The sequence below is a fragment of the Paramormyrops kingsleyae genome, chromosome 10, assembly GCF_048594095.1.
Source record: "Paramormyrops kingsleyae isolate MSU_618 chromosome 10, PKINGS_0.4, whole genome shotgun sequence".
In the NCBI taxonomy this organism is placed as follows: domain Eukaryota; kingdom Metazoa; phylum Chordata; class Actinopteri; order Osteoglossiformes; family Mormyridae; genus Paramormyrops; species Paramormyrops kingsleyae.
Genome location: NC_132806.1, coordinates 16122105 through 16148815, shown reverse-complemented (window position 1 = coordinate 16148815; position 26711 = coordinate 16122105). Strand labels below are relative to the sequence as shown.

General features: G+C 43.1%; 1 protein-coding gene and 1 long non-coding RNA gene across 3 annotated transcripts; one reads left to right on the top strand and one right to left on the bottom strand.

Moving 5' to 3' along the window:
- The first annotated feature begins 1969 nt into the window (after nucleotides 1-1969).
- On the top strand, nucleotides 1970-4653 carry LOC140593307 (probable N-acetyltransferase 16). The gene is made up of 4 exons (XM_072717407.1): nucleotides 1970-2053; nucleotides 2295-2551; nucleotides 2777-3001; nucleotides 3849-4653. Exons 2-4 carry the CDS (start codon nucleotides 2363-2365, stop codon nucleotides 4419-4421), a joined length of 987 nt encoding a protein of 328 aa, XP_072573508.1. The 5' UTR covers nucleotides 1970-2053; nucleotides 2295-2362; the 3' UTR covers nucleotides 4422-4653.
- An 89-nt stretch (nucleotides 4654-4742) lies between these two features.
- Nucleotides 4743-6991, bottom strand: LOC140593308 (uncharacterized). Of its 2 annotated transcripts, none has more exons than XR_011993586.1 (3): nucleotides 6004-6991; nucleotides 5716-5872; nucleotides 4743-5543 (listed from the first exon to the last, which is right to left on the bottom strand). It is a non-coding gene; the product is annotated as an uncharacterized lncRNA (long non-coding RNA). The 2 variants fall into 2 exon arrangements; XR_011993585.1 differs by having other exon boundaries at nucleotides 5764-5872; nucleotides 6004-6984.
- Nucleotides 6992-26711: the final 19720 nt, after the last annotated feature.

Genomic DNA, 26711 nt, shown 5'->3' with positions numbered 1-26711 from the left:
CCGTTGAGGCGTTTATGACCCTTTTGGCAGTCCATAGTTTTTAGACTAATGCTGAACGGGTAAGCAAGCATTTGCTGTGCAGATGTGAGAGTGTTGAGAGGATGGGTTCTCTGCGCACAAGCACATACACGCACGTGGTTTTTATGTGCATGGGTTTTGAGACTAATTAATCGCCATAGGCTTAGCCCACTGAGCCAAACACTGCCCCCTTAAAACAAAACACACACACACACAAACAAAATGACAATTTTAACACAAAATCTTACCAAATGTAAACTGACATTTAACAACATATTTCATGACCAAAAACCTAAATAAGCATGTTTTCATTATTCCTTCTCCCAGCCTGCTATGGTATGGGTCAGACTTCCTGCCGACACTGCATATTAAGTCTGAGTTTCCACTCTCATCCTGTTTTGCAATAGCAACTCCAACACAAAACAGGTGTACAACGGACAAGGCTTCAGTAATTCAAGCAATGTTCAGTGGGCAGTGAGAAGGCTGACGTGGGAGTGTGCAAACCTCATTTCAGTGGAGCATACCTCCACTCACCTAACACAATCCTTTGCACCACCAGGAACCTCATCTGAGGCACGGAAGGATAAATGTTTCTGGAGCCTGTTAATGCATGGATTAGGGGTACAACATCAGGGAAGCACAGCCAGTGACACTGCAGAGGTCCAACGGTAAGGTTTTATATCCAACTGTAAAACATTAACCTAAATGTTAATATTATGATTCTACATAGATCACAATGTATCTCTTTGAGGTATTTGAAAGGACACCATAGTCACAGAACTGACCATCCACTCTTTTAATGGATGAACCACAAGGGATTATTCAAGATGGCAACTGACTACAGTACATGTGCAAATCTGTGCCCTCTGTTCCATTGAAAGGATTTTCTCTAAGGCTGGTGAGATTGTAAGCAGCTCTTGGAGCCGCCTGAAACCTGGCACAGTTACACAGATTTTACTCTTAAATAATCTGTAAAACAATTATACACAGATACATTCTACAAAATATTTTTGCAACATTTTTTATGAGGACATTAACATTGTGCGTAAATGAATATGAATATTTGTAAATTGCAAAGGTGACATGTAGGACTGTATAAGGATACAAAATTATGAACAGCTCTGGAAAAAATTAAGAGATCACAGCAGAATATTCAGTTTCACTTCATTTATGAGTATGTGTCTGTGTAAAATACACATTATTTTGCAAACTCCAGCTTGGCTTTTCCTTGATTCTCATTCATGAAGAGCTTCTTCCTTGCTTCTAGGAGCCTGATACAAACTGTCCTAGCAGTGCACTTCACACCACTTAATTTTTCTCATTATTTTTGAAGGTCACTTGAGGTCATCCTCTGATTTATGAGGCACTGCCGCATAAGTTGACAGTCATCTATGCCATTAGAAAGCTGCTTCTGCCATCTGCCTGGCTGGTTTTTGGTCACTCCCAGTGTCTCCTGCTTCCCTTGTTCTTGTGTACTGCTGTCATACAAACTGAGCCTGGAAGCAGCCTCTGCCTCACAGTGTAACCTTCTGCCAGCAGAACCAGGATTAAGCCAGGATTTACAAATTCAGATTTTATCTTAAATATGGAGTGGTCTGTTTATTTTTTCCAGAGCTGTATTTTGTAAAAAGTTGCCATATTTTTTGAGGGCCACTAGGTGCTGCACTAGGTCACATAAATACTCAAGTACACACACTTAGCCTGAATAATTAACCCGAACTGACCGGGGCAGCAGCGTAACAGTATAAATAGCGTATATGTGTTAAGCCGTGGTTAAAAAACAAAGACAAAGTGAGATTGTAGTTCAGGTTAACATAGCATCCTTCATGCGAAGGGGGCAACATCTGGAGAGGAGCAAAGGACGGGTCCAGTATTAAGTTAAAAAGCTGTTTTATAGATTCTTTATTGTGGGACCTTACCTATACCTATATGTTGAGCCGTGGTTAAAAAACAAAGACAAAGTGAGATTGTAGTTCAGGTTAAAAGAGCATCCTTCATGCAAAGGGGGCAACATCTGGAGAGACGCAAAGGACAGGTCCAGTATTAAGTTAAAAAGCTGTTTTATAGATTTTTTATTGTAGAACTTTTGGGGTTTAAAGTAAAATCGGCCAGTTTTAAGTTAGCTGAGGAAATCAAGGTACAGTTAAATTCCTTTGGATTTATATTACTTAAAAATAAACACACGCCAAAGTAGCGCCAATGTTGTTTGTCTCATAAAAATCACATATGAACTTGAATGGTTGCTTGTGTTCTCTATTTTAATGTCTTGATTACAGCAATACACTGAAGATTCAAAGACGTGTGGATTTATCTTATAAACAAAGAAAAGCTCTGCTTGTAAGCAATGAAGGGAGACAAAATAGGTGAAAGCGGCGGGCTGACCTTCTGGCTGGCATCCCCGGGAGATTACGATGACGTGATGGCCATTTCAGACGGCATATACGAAGGCAACGATTACCTGCCTCACCGCTATCACAGCTGGATGACGGAGCCACACAGGGTGGTGATTCTGGCCAAGAGAGATGGAAAGCTGGTAAGAGGACTCTGTAGTGGGCAAGGTGTCAGCCAGCATTAAGAAGCAAGAAGAAGTGAGATGGAGGATTGTTTGGAGAGAATCTATGTTATCTGTGGAGTTTGTAGGACACCAGGTTTGATACTGGGGGGTAGCAGCTCATTACAACATTATACTGGAAATTTTACAGTGAGCATGTTCTTGCCGATGATGATTATGATGATAATGGTGGTGACGTTCTCTCAGGTGGCACTGGAGTCCAGGCTGATTGTTGATGGGGGCAGTACGGTGGTCCTGGAGGGACTGCGTGTCTGTCCCAGCGAGCGTGGCCAGGGCTTGGCTGGGGTCATTATCAGATTCACAAATCAGTACATCCGGCAGCTTTACCCCAATGTCAAGATGAAGAGGCTGGCTTGGGGAAAAGACCCAGGACCTAAGAAGCTGGCCAAGTACTCACTGTTGGCAAAGCGGGTGAGTGGGGGCGGATGTTAATATGCCTCGATTTTGCTTATTCTAGGTGAATTTTGCAGCTGTAAATCATATTAGGGAGGAACGTGTAAGCCTACAGTAGATTTTGCTATATAACGATATTATCGGTAATAGATGGTAACGGACAAGTAATCTGTCGGTGTCACTGAGGAACTGGCGATTATAGATTTGTTGGTGAAGTAGGCATAACCTACACACAAAACAAGATGACAGAAGGATTTATGATGCTACTTTGAGTTCCGCTTTGTAGCCATGTTTCCAATGCAGTTAAAAATGGTTAACTCCTCGATCATTTCTAAAAGAATCTTAGAAATTCGTGTTGAATTCATTTATCTACTTTAGACCAGTGTTTCTCAAACTATGGTACCACACACTGACAGCTTCTTTGCTGCTAGTTAATACAGAACATACTATCTGCTGAGGTGGTACATGGTGTAAAAAGTTTGAGAACCACCTCCCTGCTGTTGGCTAGTTTTAATGCAGCGGTTTCGTAGATTATCCTTAAATAATTCATGTTTTTCTTTCGCCTAAAAAATGTAATTTGTCTGCTTTGTGCTGCTTGCGTGCTTGTCTGTGTGATTGTGTTTTCGGTGTGGGTGTTGGACGACTAGTTTGTTGTTTATCTCGATTTTTTTTTAATTAAAATATCTCATTATTATTATCCTAGTGTAGGTAAGAAAAAAATACCAAACATAAATGCTAAAAGTGTCTCTTGAGGTGTTTCACTCTCCTTTAAGTAATTTTCCCTGTTCCTGGTACTCCTTTTCCTTTTCCCCCTTTCATCCACTCATGCTCCTTTGCTCTTCTGCATCACCTTTCTGTGCTCCAGGCCATCCTCTCACTTCAGATTGAGGCAGAGGCGTTTGATGCCTATCTCTCCACCTTAAGGGCTAAACTGGAACATGAAACAGGGACAGGAAGCCTGGAGCAGGAGTCCAGACTTGTGGTCTTGGAAGAGGAGCAGCTGAGGCACATTCTGCTGGATCCCGGTGTTTCCTCTCAAATCGAGCTGCCTGGTGATGTGATTATTCAGGACTGGCAGCCCTTGAAGCTGGTGGAAAGCAACCTTGAGGTGCTGCGGAGACGGAACCTCACATGGTTGGCTGATAGCTTGGAGCAGCCGACCTTCCTCAGCCTGCACACCCCCCCTTACCCAATCCCCTACAGGACAGGGTCCCTATGCTTGAATATTGACCTGTTTGGCACCAAACCAGATCTAGCCTACAGGGCCTTGCTGGCCCACATGGAGATGGTGAGGGGTGAGATTCAGGGCTTGGTTCTTATGCACATATACATGCATCAGTCATTGTGGGGGAAATTGCAGGCATTTTGTGAGTACTCTGTGGGGGTGAAGCTGTATCACGGCTACTGGGAACAGCTGTTGTTAGAGCACAAGCTCTGATTACATGGCTGGGGGAATGTGCAAGAGCATATGTTTAGCATTGCTTAGAAATGTATTGCACACAGATAAGAAACTTAAGAAGTTCATCAAAAGTTAAATTAGGACATATGCAGTAGGGCTGGGTATCGATTCAGATGTTCCGATTCAATTCGATTTTCAAGTTCTTAATTCGATTCGATTTCGATTCGATTTCAATTCTTGATTTGACAATATGAATGAATATAGATTTAATACAAATCCTACTGTACATTTATAAAATAATAACAGTGAACATAATATTACAAGTGGTTAATTAATAAAAGGAAATTAAGAGCCACAAACCTGTATATAAACACTTTTTCATTTTAAGTACACTTGTGTACAGTAAAAAAGAACTCAAATCTATATTTCAAATGTTTCTAATGTTAATGAATAAACAGAATTGATTTCATCAGATGAAAAACTGATGCTGGAACAGTCAGAACAGTCGCATGCCTTGATGATGATGATGATGGTTGATGATGGTTATTTTAAGTCAGACATTAAGACATAAAATCTCACAGCATTAGTTGTAACATGTAGGCTGCAAGCCTATGAACAGTGTAGATACTTCGCCCAAAAAATAAAATTCTGCCATTCATGCATGTGTGAATTATTTCTTCTGTTGAACCCAAAAGAAGATATTTTGAAGAATATGGATACAGTAACACTGCCTCACTGGAAACTGTATTTTTTTTGCAAGAAAAGGAGTTGGTCAACATGCTCTGGCAGAAGGCAACTTCTTTGAGCAGTAATAATGTCCCCAGCTGTGGAGAAAATTCTTTCAGCTGGGACACTTGTCCCTGGAACACAAAGATAACGTTTTGCCTGGAGAGACAAAAGAGGGTACACTCCTTCATGCTTACACCACCACTTAAGTGGATCTTCTGAGAGAGGTATAGGTGTAACATCTCTGTATTTGCCAACTTCTTCCTGTGCCCTGTCTGCAGTAGAAGTGACTACTTTAGCCACTAGTGCATAGGCTGCACCGAGCAGATCCAACAGCGCACAGGATTCTTTTGACCTCTTTGATGGGGCTGGGGAGGATTTTTGCTCCTGTACAGGTGCACTGCCTCCGTAACCAGCACTGTCAGATTCTTGCTGCTGATAGTTAAAAAACAAGGAAACTATCAATTAATATTTTATTTGAATGTAATTTTGCCCACCACCACACAGAAATGTTTTTGTTTTACTTTAATTTATTATATTTATATGCTGTTAATATATATATATTGGTTGGCTTCAATTTTCAGTTTTAAACCTTTATACGACTTACATCATGTGCCTTAACTTGCTCAAGACTCAGAGTGACCATCTCACTGACCAATGATGTGAATGTGTCCTCCCGTTCCTCTTCAGAGATGAAAGGGAGAGATTTGAAACGAGGGTCCAAGGCAGACGCAACATGCAGCTTCTCTTTTAGATTTTCATATCTGTAAAGATAGATAACCACATTTAAATAACATTATGGCATCAACACAAACTTACAATTAACAAAAATGTAATCTTTTATAACATTAACACACATTTTATATTTTATAGATAGCTGTATTTATAAACATACCTCAACTTCAAGTTGTCATGCATGGCAGATTTGAGTTCCTTAATGACAGTAGAATCACTGTCACTCGAGCGCATCTCATCAAGGAGCTGTGCGTGCAATGGTGCAATAACAGAGAGTGTGGCTGTGTTCTTTCCAGACATCACCAGAGTTGCGCTTTTCATCGGCTGAAGAGCTTTCACGATGTCCTCTGCCACAGTTATATGCTCCTCTGTCAAGGTGCAAAGATCCTTTTCGCTTCGACGGACTTCAGGAGAAAGAAGTGCCGCTGATATTGCCGGCTGCTGCTCCAAAAATCTGTCGAGCATGTCCAGCGCGCTATTCCATCTGGTCACCACATCAATTTTAAGTTTGCGACAGGGCAGGTTCAGTAGCATTTGTTTTTCTTTGAAAACTTTGTTAGCATTAGCGCTCCTGTGAAAGAATGTCACTATGCGCCTCACTCGACTTAACAACCGAGAGACGGCCGGAAGTTTCAGCGCAGCTTGCGAAGCCAGATTTATCGTGTGAGCAAAGCAGCCAATATGGAGCAGCTCCATCATCTCCACTGCACGTATCATATTAGCAGCGTTATCGGTCACAATGACCGGGTCTTTCTTAGTGAGCCCCCACTCTTCCAACGCCTCTGAAAGCAATGCACATATATTTGCCCCTGTGTGAGTAGCCTGCATAGCTCTGGTCTGCAACACATTTGAAACCAGAACCCAATCATCACGTAAATAGTGGCAGGTGATTGTGACATAGCTGTCTTGACTCCTTGACGTCCATGCATGCAGCCATCACACGTGAGGGCCACTCTGTCCGCTGTCTGAAGGGACAGAGAAATGTTTCCCTTCACTTCATCGTACAGTCTTGGGATAATTTCTTCGCTTAATCGTTTACGACTAGGAATAGAATAACGAGGCTCCAGCACATTCAACATGTAACGGAATCCGTCGTTTTCGACAACGCTGTATGGTCTTAAATCTTTGCAAATAAATAATGCAATAGATTCAGTGATGTTTTGTGCATGAGTTGAATTGTGAGGAATTTTACTTTTGAATGCGTCTGAAATCTTCGGTTGTCTGTTAGGCTGCGGGGGTGCTAGAATCTGCACGTCTGGGTGATGTCTTGTCAAATGGCTCCGCAGATTTGTAGTATTACTACAACATTTCACCTCAGAGTTACAAATCAGGCATATAGCTGTGTTCTTGTCCACTGTAACTTTATCTTTCTTGCGCAATGTGAAATGCTTCCATACCTCTGACTTTTTATTTGAAGGTGTGGTTGGTATCGGGAACGCACCTGAATCCGCCATTTTATGAATGAAATGAATGAATAACGGACTCTCCATTGTAACATAGCGCAAGGTAAATAAGGGGATGACACCTAGTGGATTAGACCAGTAATAAGATTAGCGTAAATCTTACGTTTAATGCTTGTGTAAATAAATATCGAAAAAATCGATACGTGTCCATTGAGAATCGATTTTGAATCGACTACATTTTAAAAAACGATATATCGAAAAATCGATTTTTTTGCCGAGCCCTAATATGCAGTACAGTGTTAAAGTCTTAGGAAGTCAAAGAAAATGTTGAAAGCTATTTGTCTGGGTAGTAAGTGTATATTTGCTCTGAAGAAACACAATTTAACATTAAAAGATATGTAAATTAACAGTAGCATTAACAAGAGGTTCCTGATATCTTGGATGGCTAGATGAACACCACTCCAGTTCCCAAGCCTCTCCTCAGGGGCATCCCAGTTATTCCATGTGTTCTTGAGGGAATAATGGGACGGCCGGTTGTTTAGTAACAGTAGACAAGATGGTGTCGGTCAGGATACAAAAAAATAGGATGAGGGGACGTGATTCTTTACTGAGCTGTATTGGATTCCAGCAGTGATCATGCAGTTTACACCCAGTATTGTCATCAGTCTGGAACAACTAGGTATATGAGTACAGTACATTCCCAATCCAAACGGTAGCTTAGAGTACATACATATAATATTATCCTTCAAGAAAATAAATGAGAAAATACACGCATAGTAACTTAGCCTGGTTACATACAGGATAATGGCGACACCTTGTGGTTAAATAACAGTGCTATATCCTCCTGAGACCCGACCTATTCATTTATGTCCCATTGTAGTGGACATTGTATTTTTGCATCTATTTTTTCACTGATGTGAAACGTATTTATTCTTGGTGTGCACTGAAGAGGACATGCTGTGAAATTAAAATAAGAATAAATTTGAAAAAATCTAAATTGTAAGATGTCTTATTTCCTCCAAAGACAAATAACCTACAATTGAAGGACATTTTTTTCCTTGGGTCTCAGGAGGATATAATCGCATCCGCATACAGACGGTTTTTCCTTGCATCGGACGCTGCTAATAAAACTATTCTTAACCGTATGAAAGACAATGCTGTTTAACTTTACCAAATGGAATGGCACGGGCTTCTCAATATTAACGTAACACATCCTCCAGCCTGGTACGTCTGCTCATTGTTATATAATTAACCATAACTCCATCATGCTCTTTACGCAGGGAATGGTCTAACTTATAGGATACTGTATACAGTAACATAACTTTTCCCCATTTACTCAATACTGGATATATTGCGGGTTGGATCACCCAAAGGAAAAGGGGGAAGTGGGAATAGGGAATATTAGCAATAACGAAGCAAGCCAAACTGTAAGCAGAACGTGGGCACTCGACCCCTTTCATGCGATACTGCAAGGTTAACTCGCAATGTGCATACGCGACTTACAGTGACGCACGCGACGTGGCTGAGTGTAGTATAGCCAGTGGCAGAAGTTTTATGCAGGTTGGTCTCTATTTTACTCCGTTCCTATTGAAGGAGCTGGTTTGGCTTTAGGTGAGCCTTATTACTTCCGGTGGTGCACTCGAGGAATGGATGGCAAGGGCAGGGACAGAGATTGAGATAAAAGCGGGAATAAGGAATTGTTCGGTCAGTCCGGTTGGGAAGAGGGAGGGAGAGAGTTCATTCGAACACAGAGTCGAGCGTTTTGCGAGTTGGATGAGAGTAGTTCATTCGCACTGCAGGCGAAACTTTCACCCTCTACAGCCAGCCCAATACGTGAAACGAAGGAGGAATTTTAGTCACACTGACTGGTGTATTGCGTTTGGGTGTATCTTTACGGATGGATGGTAAGCATTTGTGGATTGTTTGTTAAATGACATTCTATTTTTTGCGTGATATTGGAATAATTTGTTGAGCTGTATTGTAACCAAGCGACATCGCTTTATACCTAGCCGTAATTTGGAGCTGCAGCAATAGGATATATTACGGCGTTGCATGTACGTGAAATGTAGAGCTGACGTAGTACTGTTGGCACATCGACAAAACTGTCGGTGCAGCGGTGAGAAAAATCAGGAGAAGACTAACAATAAAGGAATTATAATATCGGAGGAAAATAAATTCACACAACACGTTATTAACTATATGAACTGGGAACAATCTCCGTCCTCTTTCTTTTATCGTACGCACACACATACATATACACTTATATACACTTCGAGCATGCGCATCACAGCTCAATGCCCCCTACCGTACAATCAAATTATGACAGACCATATATAATTGAGAGCATACATTTACATTCACATGTTAACACCCCCACTTGCTCTCACATTGCTAACTTAAACATTTTCTTACAGTATTATCACTGTACCACCTACCACAACAATCAACACATGGATTTACATACCAAACATAAATCCTTTAAACTTTCCTAACTTCACCTTTGTTGCAGGTTTTGTCAAAAGGTCAGCAACCATCTCGTCTGTTGGACAATAGTCCAGTGTAATTTTTCCCTCGTTTAACATGGATCTTATGTAGTGGTATTTGATATCTATGTGTTTACACCTCTGCCTGCTTACAGGGTTCTTTGCTAGGGCAATTGCACCTTGATTATCTTCATAAATTTTCACTGGTGCATAACACGTTTCCTCATCGATGGTATGTAATAGCTGAGTAAGGTATACACTCTCCTGTGCTGTGGCGGTAAGCGCCATATACTCAGCCTCACATGTGGACAGAGCAACTGTAGATTGTTTCCTTGTTTTCCATGAAATCAAACCTCCAGTTTCACTCAAACTGAAACAATATCCAGTCATGCTCCGTCTGTCATCTGAATCTGCTGCCCAATCTGCGTCACTATAGGCCTGCAGTTTTAGGTTATTCTTACACTTTTTGTAACACATTTCATAACCAACTGTGCCTTTTAGGTATCTTAACACATGTTTTGCTGTCACCCAATGTTGATCACAGGGGTTAGACAGGTACTGTGATAATTTGCTGACTATAAAACTTAAGTCGGGTCTGGTACAAGTTGTCACATAAATTAAACTTCCAACTAACTCCCTGAATTTCCTGGAATCAACAAACACATCTTCAGTACAATTCAGTTTCTGCTCACACGGTGTTAGTCTGGACTTACATTCTGTCATGTCAAACTTTTCTAAGAGTTTCTGAATATATCTCTTTTGCCTCATCTTTACAAAACCATCTCCTAATTCAAAATCTATACCCAAGAAATGTCTCAGTTTTCCAAGGTCTTTCATTTTAAACTTCTGTGTCAGCATTTCTTTCACAGTTTGCATTGAATTCTCATCACTTGCAGCAAGTATCAAGTCATCAACCCAAATAATAAGAATTACTTTGTCACATCTCATTTCTTTAGTGTACACACAATGGTCAGCTGGATTTTGTATGAATCCATTTTCACACAAGTGATCGTGTAACATTTTGTTCCAATTTCTGCCTGATTGTTTTAATCCATACAATGACTTTTCCAATTTGTATACCAATTTTTCATTTTTCTCTGATTCAACTTCGAATCCTTCTGGCTGTTCCATGTACACTTCACAGTCTATCGGTGCATGTAAATATGCAGTCTTTACATCCATTTGATGTAACACCATGTCATTTTGTGCTGCAATCTGCATTAACACTCTAATGCTCGTCATGTTAGCTGTTGGTGAAAAGGTTTCTCTGTAGTCAACTCCAGCTACCTGACTATACCCTTTTGCTACGTACCTTGCTTTGTACGTCTCCGAACCATCAGGGTTGTCTTTAATTGTATATACCCACCTTCCCCCCACTGCATTTTTACCTTCGGGTAAGGTGGTCAAAGTGAACGTGTCATTTTCTCTCAAGGAGTGCATCTCCTCTTTCATAGCATCCATCCACTTATTGGACTCAATAGAATTTACAGCTTCTGGAAATGTCTGTGGTACATTACTAATTAACCTGTAACAATAGTCGATATTGGTTAGTATTTGGTCATCCGTGTTACCATCAGTTTCATAGTCATTCAAGTACCCTGGCTTCCTATGCTCTCTGCTGGGGTAGCGTCTATCAGAACTGTCTGTACAAATTTGGCTGCCCTGAGTTGGTACTTGATTCTCTTCAGTGACTTCTAGGATGTCACTGGTCCTACAGATCTGTCTAGTGTCGGCTTTCCTCCTCATGTCATCGTCACTACAGTCATCAACATTTATCTGGTCAGTCTGTGTGTCCTGCTCTGCTGTACTCCTTTCAACAAATTTCACAAGCCTGTGCTTCAGGACCTTACCGGTATCTGGATAGTACACTAGGTAGGCGGGGCTATATTTGTCGTATCCAACAAAAACTCCCTTCTCACACCTAGAATCTAATTTCTTTTTGTCTTGCCTGTATGCAAAACACACTGTTCCAAATGTTTGCATCCTAGAAATGTTAGGCCTCTTTCCAGTCAACATAAAGTACGGTGTTTGTTTGGTACGACTACAGTAACACCGGTTCCTGACTACTGCTGCTGTCTGTACCGCATACACCCACATGTCTTTGGGTAAGTTACTCTCAATGATCATGCACCTAGCCATATCGAACAGTGTTCTCCACTGGCGTTCTGCAGTGCCATTTTGGTGTGGTGAATAAGGTGCTGATGTTTCATGCCTAATCCCACTTTTGGTTAGTAGTGACTTAAATTCTCTATTTACGAACTCTGTACCATTGTCAGATCGTATGCATTTAACTTTACCATAAGGTGCCGTGTCTGCAATGAACTTCTCCAAAGCTGCTGTAGTGTCACTTTTGTTTTTCAGAAAATATACAAATACTGTACTGGAAAAATCATCAGTAAAAGTCATTGCATATTTATGTCCCTCTCTTGATGCTGGCTCAATTGGACCTGCTAAATCTGTGTGCACTAGTCCAAGTGCTTCACTAGCTCTACTGTCAGGGTTTCTGTTTCTGCTCTGAATGAATTTTCCCTTAACGCACACCTCACAGTTAAGGGAAGACTTATCAACTTTACCCTTAATATTCATGCCATCAACAACATATTTTAACTTAAGAATGTCGTCGAAATTGCAGTGTCCAAGAACCTCGTGCCACTTCTGCATACTCTGACAACTATTACAATTGTCATCACTTTCATCATTAATTGTGTTTAAGAAATAAAGTCTGTTATATTCCTTAATGTCAAATTCATTACCATCTCTAAGCTTAATTTTATCTTTCCCTTTCTGGAAGATCACCCTGGCGCCATTCGCTGTCGCTGCCTTCACGGAAAAAATGTCCTGTGGATACGAGGGAATGTATAACGCGTCTCTCAGCGTCGCTGTACAACGTCGTCCTCTGCTGTCCATCAGCTTTACTAGTGCGTCACCTCTCCGTTGCGCCACTCCGATGGTTTTTGTTCCGTCCGCCAATTCCATGGTGTGTTTATCCGGTTGGAAATCATTGTCAAACGCTTGAAACTTCTTTATGTCGGTAATGATGTGTGACGTCGCGCCTGTATCGACCATCAGACCCTTCAGTTCCACTCTCGGCTGCGTCGTGTTTTCACTCGTCTTGAAAACGAAACTATATTCGGTGTCCTTCTCAGCCATCTGCTTGGCGTCGTCTTTATCACGCGGTCTCCTTCTGCACGTTGCGTCTCTGTGATTCTTACTTTTGCAATGGCTGCACCACTGGGACTGTCCGGGATGTTTTCTTGAACATACTCTGGCTTTATGTCCTTTTTCTCCGCACCTATAGCACACGATGCCCGTGTTGCTGTACATCGGAGCACCAGGCCTTTCTTGTACTTGAAATTTCATCACGTTGTCCTCTGTTGCACAAGCACTATATTTCTCCGTGTCTTCATAACTCCTCAACCTTGTTTTAAACTCGGCAAACGTTATAGTGTTGTCACCTTGCGTTACATGCACAACAAATGGTTTGAACTTTTCAGGCAGTCCTTTTAAGACCATTGCTATTAAAAGTCCATCACCTAAGGTTTCCCCTGCATTTCTTAGGGCCGTAATGGCATTTTCTGCACGAATGATATAATCAGTCACGCTTTCTCCCTGCGTTTTCTGTAAGGAAGTCAACTCAGTATATAAGCTAATTATTCGTGGTTTGCCCTTACCTGCATAATAGTCTCTTAAAATCTGTAACGCTTTTCTGCCGTCATCTGCCGCTTCTCGCATAACGAGGGAGAGACTTTTATCATCTAGAAATTGTATTAACTCGGCATATGCTTCGCCATTTTTCTCGGCGTCTTCTGCTCTTGCATTTTCTCCAGTGGGCTCCTTAAGTATCGTTTCTTTTAGCCCTTGCAATCGTAGATGGCCCAAAAATTTAGTTTCCCATAGTTCATAATTCTTTTCATCTCCGTCAAACACTAACCTGTTCCATCGGTTAGTTTGTTCCCTCAACCTGGGTTTAACAGCTTGTGCGTCAGCCATGTCTACCACGCTGTCTTCTCGAACTTTCGCGGTAATATTCTCACACGAGTCCTGGGCCCATAACCTGTTGGCACATCGACAAAACTGTCGGTGCAGCGGTGAGAAAAATCAGGAGAAGACTAACAATAAAGGAATTATAATATCGGAGGAAAATAAATTCACACAACACGTTATTAACTATATGAACTGGGAACAATCTCCGTCCTCTTTCTTTTATCGTACGCACACACATACATATACACTTATATACACTTCGAGCATGCGCATCACAGCTCAATGCCCCCTACCGTACAATCAAATTATGACAGACCATATATAATTGAGAGCATACATTTACATTCACATGTTAACAAGTACGCAATAAAAGGGGACATTTTAAAACGCTTAATGTGAAAAGGCTTAATGTAACTTAATGTGCCAAAACAACCACCAAAAATCACCAAATTTGTCACACATATATCTGGCCATAAAGACTTTTACCTGACAAAAAATCAAAACCGACATTCTAAAACGCTTAATGTGAAAAAGCTTAACGTAACTTAATGTACCAAAACAGCCACTAAAATAAAAAATCACCAAATTTCTCACACATGTACTGTATCTGATCATAAAGACTTTCACCTGACAAAAAAATCAAAACCGAAATGCTAGGAATATGGACTTTATCTTGCGTTAAGCGTTTTCCTCTCCATTGACGCCCATTATAAGGAAAATGCTTAATGTAAAATTTGGTGATTTTTGGTGGCTGTTTTAGTACATTAAGTCACGTTAAGTCTTTTCCTGAAAAAGTGCACGCGGTAAATAGAGTGCGGACATGCCACGCATACAAAGATGAATGTTCACTTTGTGGCCTGAAAGGACACTGGGCACGATGCTGCAGAAGTAGCAAGTGGAGAAAACAGCAATACAACAGTAAAGGAAGTAAGCTCCACCCTTGACAAATAAAACGCTAAAAACATCAGGCACCCAGAAACAGCCACAGCCAACAGATTCCAAAATCGATGCCGTAGACAGCCACGACCCTGCAGAAGAGAACATGCATCAGCAGCAGTTTTGCTCCATCACAATTAGCGCAAAGTATGCATAGTATTAACAGCAAAACCAGGGAGGAAGCATACACGGTTTTGAACGCAGAACCACCTGATATACTGGGCCACGGGCATACATTATGTCTATACACTCACCTAAAGGATTATTAGGAACACCTGTTCAATTTCTCATTAATGCAATTATCTAATCAACCAATCACATGGCATCATTGAGGGTCCAATCTGGTTCCTCAATGCATTTAGGGGTGTGGTCCTGGTCAAGACAATCTCCTGAACTCCAAACTGAATGTCAGAATGGGAAAGAAAGGTGATTTAACCAAATTTGAGCATGGCATGGTTGTTGGTGCCAGACGGGCCGGTCTGAGTATTTCACAATCTGCTCAGTTACTGGGATTTTCACGCACAACCCATTTCTAGGGTTTACAAAGAATGGTGTGCAAAGGGAAAAACATCCAGTATGCGGCAGTCCTGTGGGCGAAAATGCCTTGTTGATGCTAGAGGTCAGAGGAGAATGGGCCGACTGATTCAAGCTGATAGAAGAGCAACTTTGACTGAAATAACCACTTGTTACAACCGAGGTATGCAGCAAAGCATTTGTGAAGCCATAACACGCACAACCTTGAGGCGGATGGGCTACAACAGCAGAAGACCCCACTGGGTACCACTCATCTCCACTACGAATAGGAAAAAGAGACTACAATTTGCATGAGCTCACCAAAATTGGACAGTTGAAGACTGGAAAAATGTTGCCTGGTCTGATGAGTCTCGATTTCTGTTGAGACATTCAAATGGTAGAGTCAGACTTTGGCGTAAACAGAATGAGAACATGGATCCATCATGCCTTGTTACCACTGTGCAGGCTGGTGGTGGTGGTGTAATGGTGTGGGGGATGTTTTCTTGGCACACTTTAGGCCCCTTAGTGCCAATTGGGCAACGTTTAAATGCCACGGCCTACCTGAGCATTGTTTCTGACCATGTCCATCCCTTTATGACCACCATGTACCCATCCTCTGATGGCTACTTCCAGCAGGATAATGCACCATGTCACAAAGCTCGAATCATTTCAAATTGGGTTCTTGAACATGACAATGAGTTCACTGTACTAAAATGGCCCCCACAGTCACCAGATCTCAACCCAATAGAGCATCTTTGGGATGTGGTGGAATGGGAGCTTCGTGCCCTGGATGTGCATCCCACAAATCTCCATCAACTGCAAGATGCTATCCTATCAGTATGGGGCAACATTTCTAAAGAATGCTTTCAGCACCTTGTTGAATCAATGCCACGTAGAATTAAGGCAGTTCTGAAGGCAAAAGGGGGTCAAACACCGTATTAGTATGGTGTTCCTAATAATCCTTTAGGTGAGTGTAAATAGACATGGGAGCATCTGGAAATACTGTCCCATTACGAACATTCAAACAAATTTATGGTGACTCCAATGTTTACAAGAGACTAAAGAAAAATTATAATAAATTATAGTTAATAATAAATAACAGTACAGTATATGCTCGCAATTGTATACGGGATGCAAAGATATCACACTTACCTATATGGAAAATCATTTACTGTAATAACTGATCACAAACCTCTTACTGTATAACCATCTGTGCAAAGCCTTTGCATGCAGCACCCCCACGACTCCAGCGCATGCTGATCAAAACACAAGGGTACAACTACCAAGTCCAATACTGACCTGGATTACAAATGATCCTGGCAGACACTCTCAGCCGACTGCGAAACCCGGAGAACCATGGTAACATCGAGCTACTGTAAATGAGCGTGAAGATGGGATAGATGCTGAGATTGAAAACCCAAAAAATATACTATTGCCATCATAGTATGTTTAATAAGACAAACAAGCAGGCAGCAGATGTGGTATTACTGTTTATTCTGTTTCAGACAGTATTAAAAAAGATGACCACCGTGCCGAGGACGTGACTCTAGGCGGTGATGGTGCTGCCGTGCCGAGCACATCTTCAGGCACTGTCTGCGCACACTCCCTTTATAGAAATGCGTGCACAGTTGATTGCTCTGATTACATTTGGAAAACCCGACATTGCTACGAATTGTGCTTTGATGTTTGTTTCTTCGACCACAGTGTAAGGAAATCTTATATATCTGATTGCAAGTGGATAATACCATCCCATTCAACTACCATGGCGCGATGATGACTGAGAAATTCCTGGAATCTGGAAAGACCTGTCAGAGCCCCCAACTGTACTCCAGTCCAGTGGTTGTGCAAGTGTAAGACCAAAGCAGAAGCAGATGTCTTCTGGCACTGGCACCTGGCTAAGTCAGGGGTTCCTTAACATGGTCCTAGCAGCCTCCATCGCAAACAAGCCTCTGGAAGCCTGGTCAGGGGAGCCTGCTGCTTCTCCAGTATCCTGCCCAGTCTTGAGCTTCCTGAGTCTGGTCCACAGGGGTCCAGTCATTTTGTGTTTGCCTCCGCAGCGGTCCCCAAGGCTGTTGTCACCTAGGTACCCACCTCGTCTTTCCTTGTTGTCACCATCCCAAAGGGAAGGGTCTCGGGTTTACCCCTTCAGGAAACACGAAGGGGGACTCTCTGGACCTACCTCTGAGCCCTGAATATTGAGCTCTGGTCTCTGCTCATGGTTTTGTTTTCTACCGTCCCATGTCCTGGAATGGACAGTGGGATAAGTCAGGGTCTCTAGGATGGGCAGGCTGGTTCTCCATCTCCTGTTGGGGAAGACGGGGTCACAGAGTTCAGGCCATCCGCCCTGGTCCAGTTACCATGTCACCTCGATGCTCTGGTCCCTCTTTTCCTCCAGTACCCATCCTGGAGCCCTCTCGTCGGCCTCCAGCACTCATCTTTCAGTCCCCTCGTCGGCCTCCAGTTCCCTTCCTTCCATTCCAAGGTGTCACCAGACCCAGCTCCTGCTCTAGTTGTGCCGCTGCTTAGCCTAGCCTCTCATACACCTAGGCCCGTGGCGGTCCACTCTCCTTGTCCCTCTGTGTCTCACCCCGGTCTGTTAAACCTCCAGTGTCTCTTCAACCCCAGTCTGTTCCTACTGAGTCCCTTCCTCCTCTGTTCCCAAGCCTGCTGCCCCGTCAAGCTCCTTCTGTTCCCTTTCCTTCCTGGTCCCTGCCTCATGTCCCTGGTCTTGTCCCTCAATTTCCACATCGTGCCCCTTTTTTCCCTTCCCTTCCAGTTCCCCTATTCCTTTCTGGTCCCCACATGTTTCAGATCCTGTCCCTTCGTGTCCTGCTCCCAACATAGTTGTCCCTGGTTCTGTCCCTCAGTCTTCGTGTCTAGTCCCCAAGACATTTGTTCCTGGTCTACAAGTTTTGTTCCCTTTTGTGTTCATGCATCTGGTGGCCCTATCCCAGGTCCTCCTATTCTCCCTTGTGGTCCTCACTCCCTTGTTCCACCTTCTGGCTCGGTCTGTTCAGTTCCCTGGTTCCCGCAAGGTTTTTCCCTCCTTCTCTTGTTTTGTGTGTTGTTCTGGTTCTGTCCCCCCTCTCTCCGTAGCCCTAGCAATACCTGTGAGGAAATGAAAATATGGACTGTCTGGGGGTCCCCGAGGTGCAGGTTGGGAAACACTGCTGTAATGGACATAGCTGGTAAGGGAGGCATGGAGGCAAGAGTAGTTCAACCAAGGAGACCTCAATAGATAGTTGACAAGTGTTTATTTGTTGAACAAATTTAAATGAGTATGTGGACAGTGATTTGGCGAAGCCCGTCTCTTGGTCGTTGGTTCCATCGACTCTGAAGCCGACAGATCTGGCTGGGCAACCAGGCAGGAGGTGAAGGAGCCAAGCCCGGACCAGGACAGGGAGCCGAAGGTGGTGGAGGGGAGGAGGTAGAAGAACGAGTAGCTGTAACGGCAAAGAAGTGGGTTAGATTGACTCTTTATAAAAAACCTGGACCGCTGTGATTGGACGCGCTAATGTTCATTAGGTCTCCTTGTTTGAACTTTCTTATTCACTTTCATTTAATAAATTAAGGATTTCACCAAGATTACACCATGTTACTTTGTTATATTACTGGTTGTTCTATTACTTTGTAACACAGAAATCCTAGCTTGTGTGGCCTCCTGTAATAGTAATGGTAATTAGAAAACCACCCTGCCCTCACTCCCTACTGAGACCTAAAGGCAAGGTGCTATTCAATGCAAATCAGTTACTGTACCAAAGGCTGCCACAAGATAGTATGATCAAGGAACTGAGTCATTCATCACCATCTTCTGGTTCCTGTGCTTTTATCTCGGGGCTCCTGTTGGCTGTGATCAAACATGATCTATTGTATTAGACTCCGTGAAAAGTCTGGTATCACACCCACAATTTAGGATAAGAAGGCTGAGAAGACTGGGCATAACAACATTCACTGCACCAGAGAACATTATCTGGAAATAAACTTCTTCCTCCAAAAGAAAGTGTCTCTGGTCTGGTTCATTGCTTAAGGCTGAAACAACGGAATCTATTACAAAACATAGGTGAATAATCAAAGAACATAAGAACATAAGAACATAAGAAATTTACAAACGAGAGGAGGCCATTCGGCCCATCAAGCTCGTTTGGGGAGAACTTAGCTAATAGCTCAGAGTTGTTAAAATCTTATCTAGCTCTGATTTAAAGGAACCCATGGTTTTAGCTTCCACTACAATAGCAGGAAGACTATTCCATACTCTGACTACACGCTGTGTAAAGAAGTGCTTCCTCAAATTTGTTTTAAAATGTTCTCCCGCTAATTTCCACTTATGGCCACGAGTTCTAGTATTTAGACTAATATTGAAATAGTCATTTGGCTGAACGGCATCCAGACCCGTTAGAATCTTATAGACCTGAATCATATCCCCCCTTAGTCTCCTTTGCTCAAGGCTGAACAGATTCAGTTCCGCTAACCTCTCCTCGTAAGACATTCCTCTAAGACCAGGAATCATTCTCGTAGCTCTTCGTTGCACCTTTTCTAAGGCAGCAATGTCCTTCTTGAGGTATGGTGACCAAACCTGCACACAGTATTCTAGGTGGGGTCTTACCAAGGAATTATATAAGTGTAACATCACCTCCCTTGACTTAAACTCCACACATCTAGAGATATAACCCAACATTCTGTTCGCCTTTTTTATTGCTTCCCCACATTGGCGAGAGTGGGACATGGAAGCATCAATATACATACCGAGATCTTTCTCGTAATCAGCTACCTTTATTTCAGTGGAACCCATAAAATATCTGTACTGTATATTTCTGCTCCCTGCATGGATTACCTTACATTTATCTGTGTTAAATTTCATCTGCCAAGTATCAGCCCATTCGCTAATTAAATCCAGATCCCGTTGGAGCCTCTCTGCTGCTAGATTAGTATCTGCTACCCCGCCCACCTTAGTGTCGTCTGCAAATTTAACCAGTTTACTGTATGTATTCGTGTCAATATCATTAATGTAAATTAGGAACAATAGTGGTCCTAAAATTGAACCCTGCGGTACCCCACTATAAACGGAGGCCCACTGTGACATAGTGCCTCTAATAACTACTCGCTGCTTCCTATCAGTTAGCCAGTTTTTGATCCAAGCTGCCACAGTTCCTAAAATTCCTGCAGCTTTAAGCTTTAACAAGAGCCGTTTGTGGGGGACAACATCAAAGGCTTTCTGGAAATCTAAGTAAATCACATCATAGGCCTTTTTGTGATCAATTTCACTTGTAGCTTCCTCAAAGAACTCAAGCAGATTCGTTAAGCAGGATCTACCTCTCCTAAATCCATGTTGGCTATCCTTTATAATGTTATTTGCATCTAGGTAATCTACCATTTTCACTTGAATTATAGCTTCCATTATTTTTCCAGTAATGCTAGTTAAACTGATTGGCCTATAGTTTGCCGGATTACTTCTATCCCCTTTTTTGAATATGGGTGTTATATTAGCATGCTTCCAATCTGATGGTACCACACCCGCAGATAACGATTTCTGGAATATTAAAGTCAAAGGTTGGCTAATAATATCCCTCATCTCTTTCAAGACTAAAGGTAAGATGCCATCAGGCCCCTGTGATTTATTTATTTTGAGTTTAGCTAGGCTTAGTATCACATCAACCTCAGTTATACATATATTGGTCATAGACGATGCTGTATTCGTATTAATTGGTGGTAAGTTACTTGTGTTCTCTATTGTGAACACCCTTGAAAAATAATCATTAAACTCATTTACCATATCAATTTCGTTATCAATTATAAGGCCCTTACTATCCTGTAAATTAGTGATTTCAGCTTTTAGTGCTCTCTTGGAGTTAAAATATTGGAAGAAACCTTTACTGTCATGCTTAGCCTCCAATGCAATTTTTCTTTCTACATCCCTCTTTGATAGCCTAATGTCATTTTTTAACTCTAAAAGCATGTATTATAATAAGGGGTACACATAAGGAAGAGGACTGCTGTTGCCTCACAGGAACAGAGGTCAAACCCCATCAATTCTCAATGAAGACAAAACAAGTCTGACTCTCAGACATTACACTGTGGTGTTCAATCAAACATAACAATAATTAATACTTTATTGATCCCTGTGGGGAAATTCTCTTTACATATACATACATCTATAGGTGAGAGCAAGCTGGTCACGAAGGGCAGCCACCTGTTGTGGCACCCAGGGAGCTGGGGGGGGATTAAGGGCTTTGCTCAAGGACTCACAGACTCGCTGAGGCCTGAAAGAACATGGTACCACAACAAACCTGCCAAGAGAGGGCCGCCCACCAAAACTCACAGACTGGGCAAGGAGAGCATTAATCAGAGATGCAGCATGGAGACCAAAGGTAACCCTGAATGAATTGCAGAGTTCCACAGCAGAGACTGGAGTATCTGTCCATAGGACCACAATACGCCATACACTCCATAGAGCTGGGCTTTATGGAAGAGTGGTCAGAAAAAAGCCATTATTTAGCGTTAAAAATAAGAGGGCATGTGGACGACTGCCCAGATTTCAGCCACCAAGGAGAATGCCATGTCTGGCGCAAAACTAACACATCCCATCACCCCCAGAACACCATCACCACAGTGAAACATGGTGGTGGGAGCATCATGCTGTGGGGATGTTTTTCAGCAGCAGGGACTGGGAAACTGGTCCAAGATGAGGTAATGATGGATGGTGCTAAATACAGGGATATTCTTGAGCAAAACCTGTGTCAGTCTGCCTGTGATTTGAGACTGGGATGGATGTTCACCTTCCAGCAGGACAATGACCCGAAGCATACTGCTAAAGCAACACTCGAGTGGTTTCAGGGGAAACATTTAAATGTGTTGGAATGGCCTAGTCAAAATCTAGACCTCAATCCAACTGCAGGCATTTTGTGAGTGCTCTGTGGGGGTGAAGCTGTATCATGGCTACTGGGAGCAGCTGTTGTTAGAGCACAAGCTCTAGTTGCTTAGAAATGTATTGCACACAGATAAGAAACTTATTAAGTTCATCGGAAGTTAAATTAGGAGATATGCAGTACAGTGTAAAAGTCTTAGGAAGTCAAAGAAAATGTTGAAAGATATTTGTCTGGGTAGTAAGTGTATATTTGCTCTGAAGAAACACAATTTAACATTAAAAGATATGTAAATTAACAGTAGCATTAACAAAGAGGTTCGTGATATCTTGGATGGCTAGATAAACACCACTTCAGTTCCCAAACCTCTCCTCGGGCACCCTAGTTATTCTATGTGTTCTTGAGGGAATAATGGGACGGCCGGTTGTTTAGTAACAGTAGACAAGATGGTGTGTCGGTCAGGATACGAAAAATGAGGATGAGGGGACGTGATTCTTTACTGAGCTTTATTGGATTACAGCAGTGATCATGCAGTTTACACCCAGTATTGTCATCAGTCTGGAACTGTGTAAAAACATCTGCTTATGCTTCTGAACACATCTTCAGTGATGTTCCTGGAATCATTGGGTGTTTTGGGTCTTTCGACATCGTACCCCATCGTACCCCAGCTAGTGCATGGTCAATTTCTTTCTGTGAGGAGGCAAGTTTTCCGCTGCGCTTCTGCCCCAGCAGGTTTTTCGTGAACTGGAAGGGTTGGCGATAAAGGCTGCTCGTTTACGCGCCCTCTCACGTCGCCGCCTCTGATGCCACTCTGCCTAGCGGAGAACCCTGATCTTCTTCCGTAGGATGCACATTAACTGGGCTAGGCCAATATGTTCCTCTTCTCCTGCCACCTTATGCTGGGCCTTCAGTGCTTCCATCTCCTTCCTGATGTTGTGGATCTTTGCAGCTCTATGATTCTTTGTATAAGAAGTTCCAGAGCCTTTTCCGTTCAGTTGCAATGCTGACAATGATCGTGGTCATGGCTTGAAGTTTCCGGTCAGCCCCTCCCTTCACCATCGCTTCCAGAATTTGGTCGATATCATCGTCAAACTGCTTCCACAGTGAAGTCATGGTAGATGCAGGCTACCATGCTTGACTTGATGCTTGGGGGAGTAGTCATCAGCACATGGAGGTTCTGGGCACTGTGGGGTGACTCTGGGCCAGGCTCCTCCTGCGTCTCACCAGGTTGTACACCTGTGCATTGTGATGCTTCTGCTCCCAACGAACACTTTATCTTTGCTTGGTGGATTTTCAAGCCATGGATGTTCTTGCAGACCTTACCACATGTACACTGCTTGCTCATAGTCGTTTGTCCATTGCCTAGGTCTGTTACCATAGTGTCCGTCAGACTGGGGTGCTCATTCTCCCCCCCAATCGGGCACCCCTGGGGGTATTTTTCCGTTGAGTACATCGTAGCTTGGTTGGGCGTCCTCCTCTTGGTGGACACAGATTGGGTTGCCAGCCCGTTCTGCCCAGGTTGTCGTCTCTCCGAGCAGTCACTGTCTCTCCAGTAGTCGCCACACTATTTGTGGTTGTCATCCAGCCTTTCCTGGTTGTCACTGATCTCTCAGGGTGCTCACTGTGTAAATACATCTGCTGATGCTTCTGGACACATCTTCAGGTATATGAGTACATTCCCAATCCAAATGGTTGCTCAGAGTACATACAAATAATACTACCCTTCAAGAAAATAAATGAGATGCACAAAAAATAAACGCGAAATAACTTAGCCTGGTTACATGAAGGATAATGGCTGGCGACACCTTGTGGTGTAACTATTAATACATTTAACAAAATAAACATTTTTAACAATTTAACGGTTGAATTAAACAGTCAAAAACACACAGTCTCATTCACTGGGATGACAGCCAAGCCATCCTCAGGCAGGGTCACTCCCTTCGCCATCATGTTCATGTCCGATGGACAAGTACGGTTATAAGTGCTCCAACGGCATTGCATAGCAGTTACAGTCAGTTCTCGCACCCACGCCCTGTAACGCTCAAGGTCCTCAGCCTCCCATGGTCTACTAACAGCCCACGTGATAATTACCTGGGTTCAAAAAAACCATCCCTCTCCTGTTCTATTTATGCCTACTTACAAACGAAGTGTGGTGAAACTCCAGTGATTTGACTTATCAACCTGAGTCAGATAGAGGATTGGATTGCTTTTAGCATACTCCTGTTGTGATTGGTCATGTGTGGCCTTAAGGGCCTCCTCCACTGCTTGTGACTAAATAGCAATACCAGAAATGCAACAAATAGGTGATGGTGGAGCTGAGGTCAATGACCCCAGCTTGCGAGTCATAAGCCCAACCATAACAGACAAAGAGCTGAAGCATGTTCGATTTAGGATTGCCATATGATGATAACTGTACGGAATCCTGTAGAAGGGCCATGCAGCAGAAGTGTGGGGCATACAGTATAATGACAAACCCAACAGTCTGAAACATTCAGCTCAGCAGTTCACTGCTCGGGCCAAAAGTTCCACAGCATTGGCATCCGTCACCTCCCTTTTCCCTCGATCTGGTTCTGTTGGAGTACAGTGTGCGACACAGCTGGAAAAAGTGTTTTCCATAAAATTTATAGCATCGATCCTAAATTTAACAATCACAAAAAAATGGTTCTCATTGAAAAGGCAACACAGTTGTGACCCTCTGAGGGGCCAGTCTTGAAAGAACCACCAGGATTGGACATGCAGTGGGTTTGGTGGACCCACGTGTTGATTCCCTCCACCTTCACTGTGTGAGGGGTCACCGTCAGGACCTGGTGTGGCCCCGTCCATCTTGGTGTGTTCCATTTATTCCTCCTCAAGTTACAAACTAACACCCATTGTGGAAGTTAAATTGGACATTGGTAGACCTGGGTGGGGAGGCATATTGGGTCTGTTATGTTTTAGGCCTTAGGCAAGAAGAGATTGTTTTGAATACTGTGTGACCTCGCTTTGTGATAGTTGCCTGCAGTTAGTTCCGCAGACCCTGAAGAAAGCTTGGACCTTGGAGAGGCAGACAGTGGAGCAAAGGGGGGGAGAAACAACCTGCAGGAAGAGATTGGAAGCCGCCCCAACTGGTGCACAAAGAGTTATAGCTTAATAAAATAGTTGCAGTAGACAATACATAATATGTTACGCTGTAGTGCAAATGTATAAGTAATCATGTTAATCATACTAATCATATGTTAACCATGTATTTGCAGTGATTCAGTGACAATACGTCAATGTGTTAATCATTAATAAATGGAACACCCAAACATTAACAGTGATTCAATGTCATATAATCAATATCTATATACATATCTCAAGTAGAGTCTAGAAGTGAGCCAGATTCCGGTAAACTGAGCAAAATGGGTGGACTTTACCTTGCTACCAAGGTGAACCAATGGAGCAGGAGAATTGTGTTTGTTATTCATTTGAGCTTGGTTTGTTGGTGTTTTGTGACCAATCAGGACTTATAAGTCCTTATTTGGAATTGGGAGTTATGGCTTATCAACTGGTTGCTCTGTGTGCTCGGGGTGGTTTGAGCAGTGTCACAGCTCGTCACTGCTCTCCCTCTGGAATCCTCCAATTGGCACAAACCTTGTCCTAGGCTGCACCTATTGCTTGCCGCAATCCTGTACAAGTTAGCAAATCCCCATCCACTGTTTCCCCACCGAGGAATCACCTCCCTTAACAGACATATAGCCATGCTGAGAGCATCAGGGCGGCGGCAAGGCAATGCCTTCACCCATATAGAAAACAGATCTACAATTACAAAACAAAACTTATATCCCTTGCAATACGTCGGCTCAATGAAATCCATCTGCAGGTGATCGAACGGGCTTTGGGGACTGGGGGTCATTGCAGGGTGGGTTGGAATGCCCTTTCCCACATTGAATTTCATGCACAGCATACACTTCCCGCTGAATTGCGCAGCAGTTGCAGAAAACCCAGGGGCATGTCACACCCGAGTCATGGCTGCCACCATCCCGTCACGAGACACCTGATCCAGGCCATAAACGGCTTTGGCCATCCCTGGATACACGGACCTAGGGAGACGAGGTCCCAGAATGCCACCACATCACACCGTGCTCCGTTCCTTTTCCATCCGTGGAGCTCACCCTCTGTTGCACCTGTTTGAATCAAAACAAGGTCATTTCCGACACATGGGTTATCAAAAATATTTGCCAGCAGAACCTTATTCCCAAGCTCAGAGATTCTTAGCTAACTCTTAGCCCACTGGTCGGCATAGTCGTTGCCTTGACTGATTTCATCAGCCTCCTTGTTTTTGTGTGCCTGGCACTTCACTATTACCACTATTGTTCCACCAACTGATGATGCTGAATGGGTTTCCCACTGCTGGTCAGAAAACCTCTCTGATTCCACAGTGCGCCATGATCGTGACACACTCAGCCAGTTTACAGGCCTGTTGCGGAGCAAACAGCTCAGCCACCTGTGCGGACCAATGTCTGGTCAGATGCCCTCCGTCCGCAGGTGATCCCTCCTGCAACACCACGGCATAGGAAGTAACTGGTGATCCATCCTCCAGTCTCAAAGAGTTCCCATCGACAAATAGGATGGTGCCTCCTTGCAGTGGCATGTCAGGTAGATCCAGTCTAGATCTGCACACACAGTCAATTACCTGTAAACAATCATGCGGTTCCCTGTCCTCCCTAG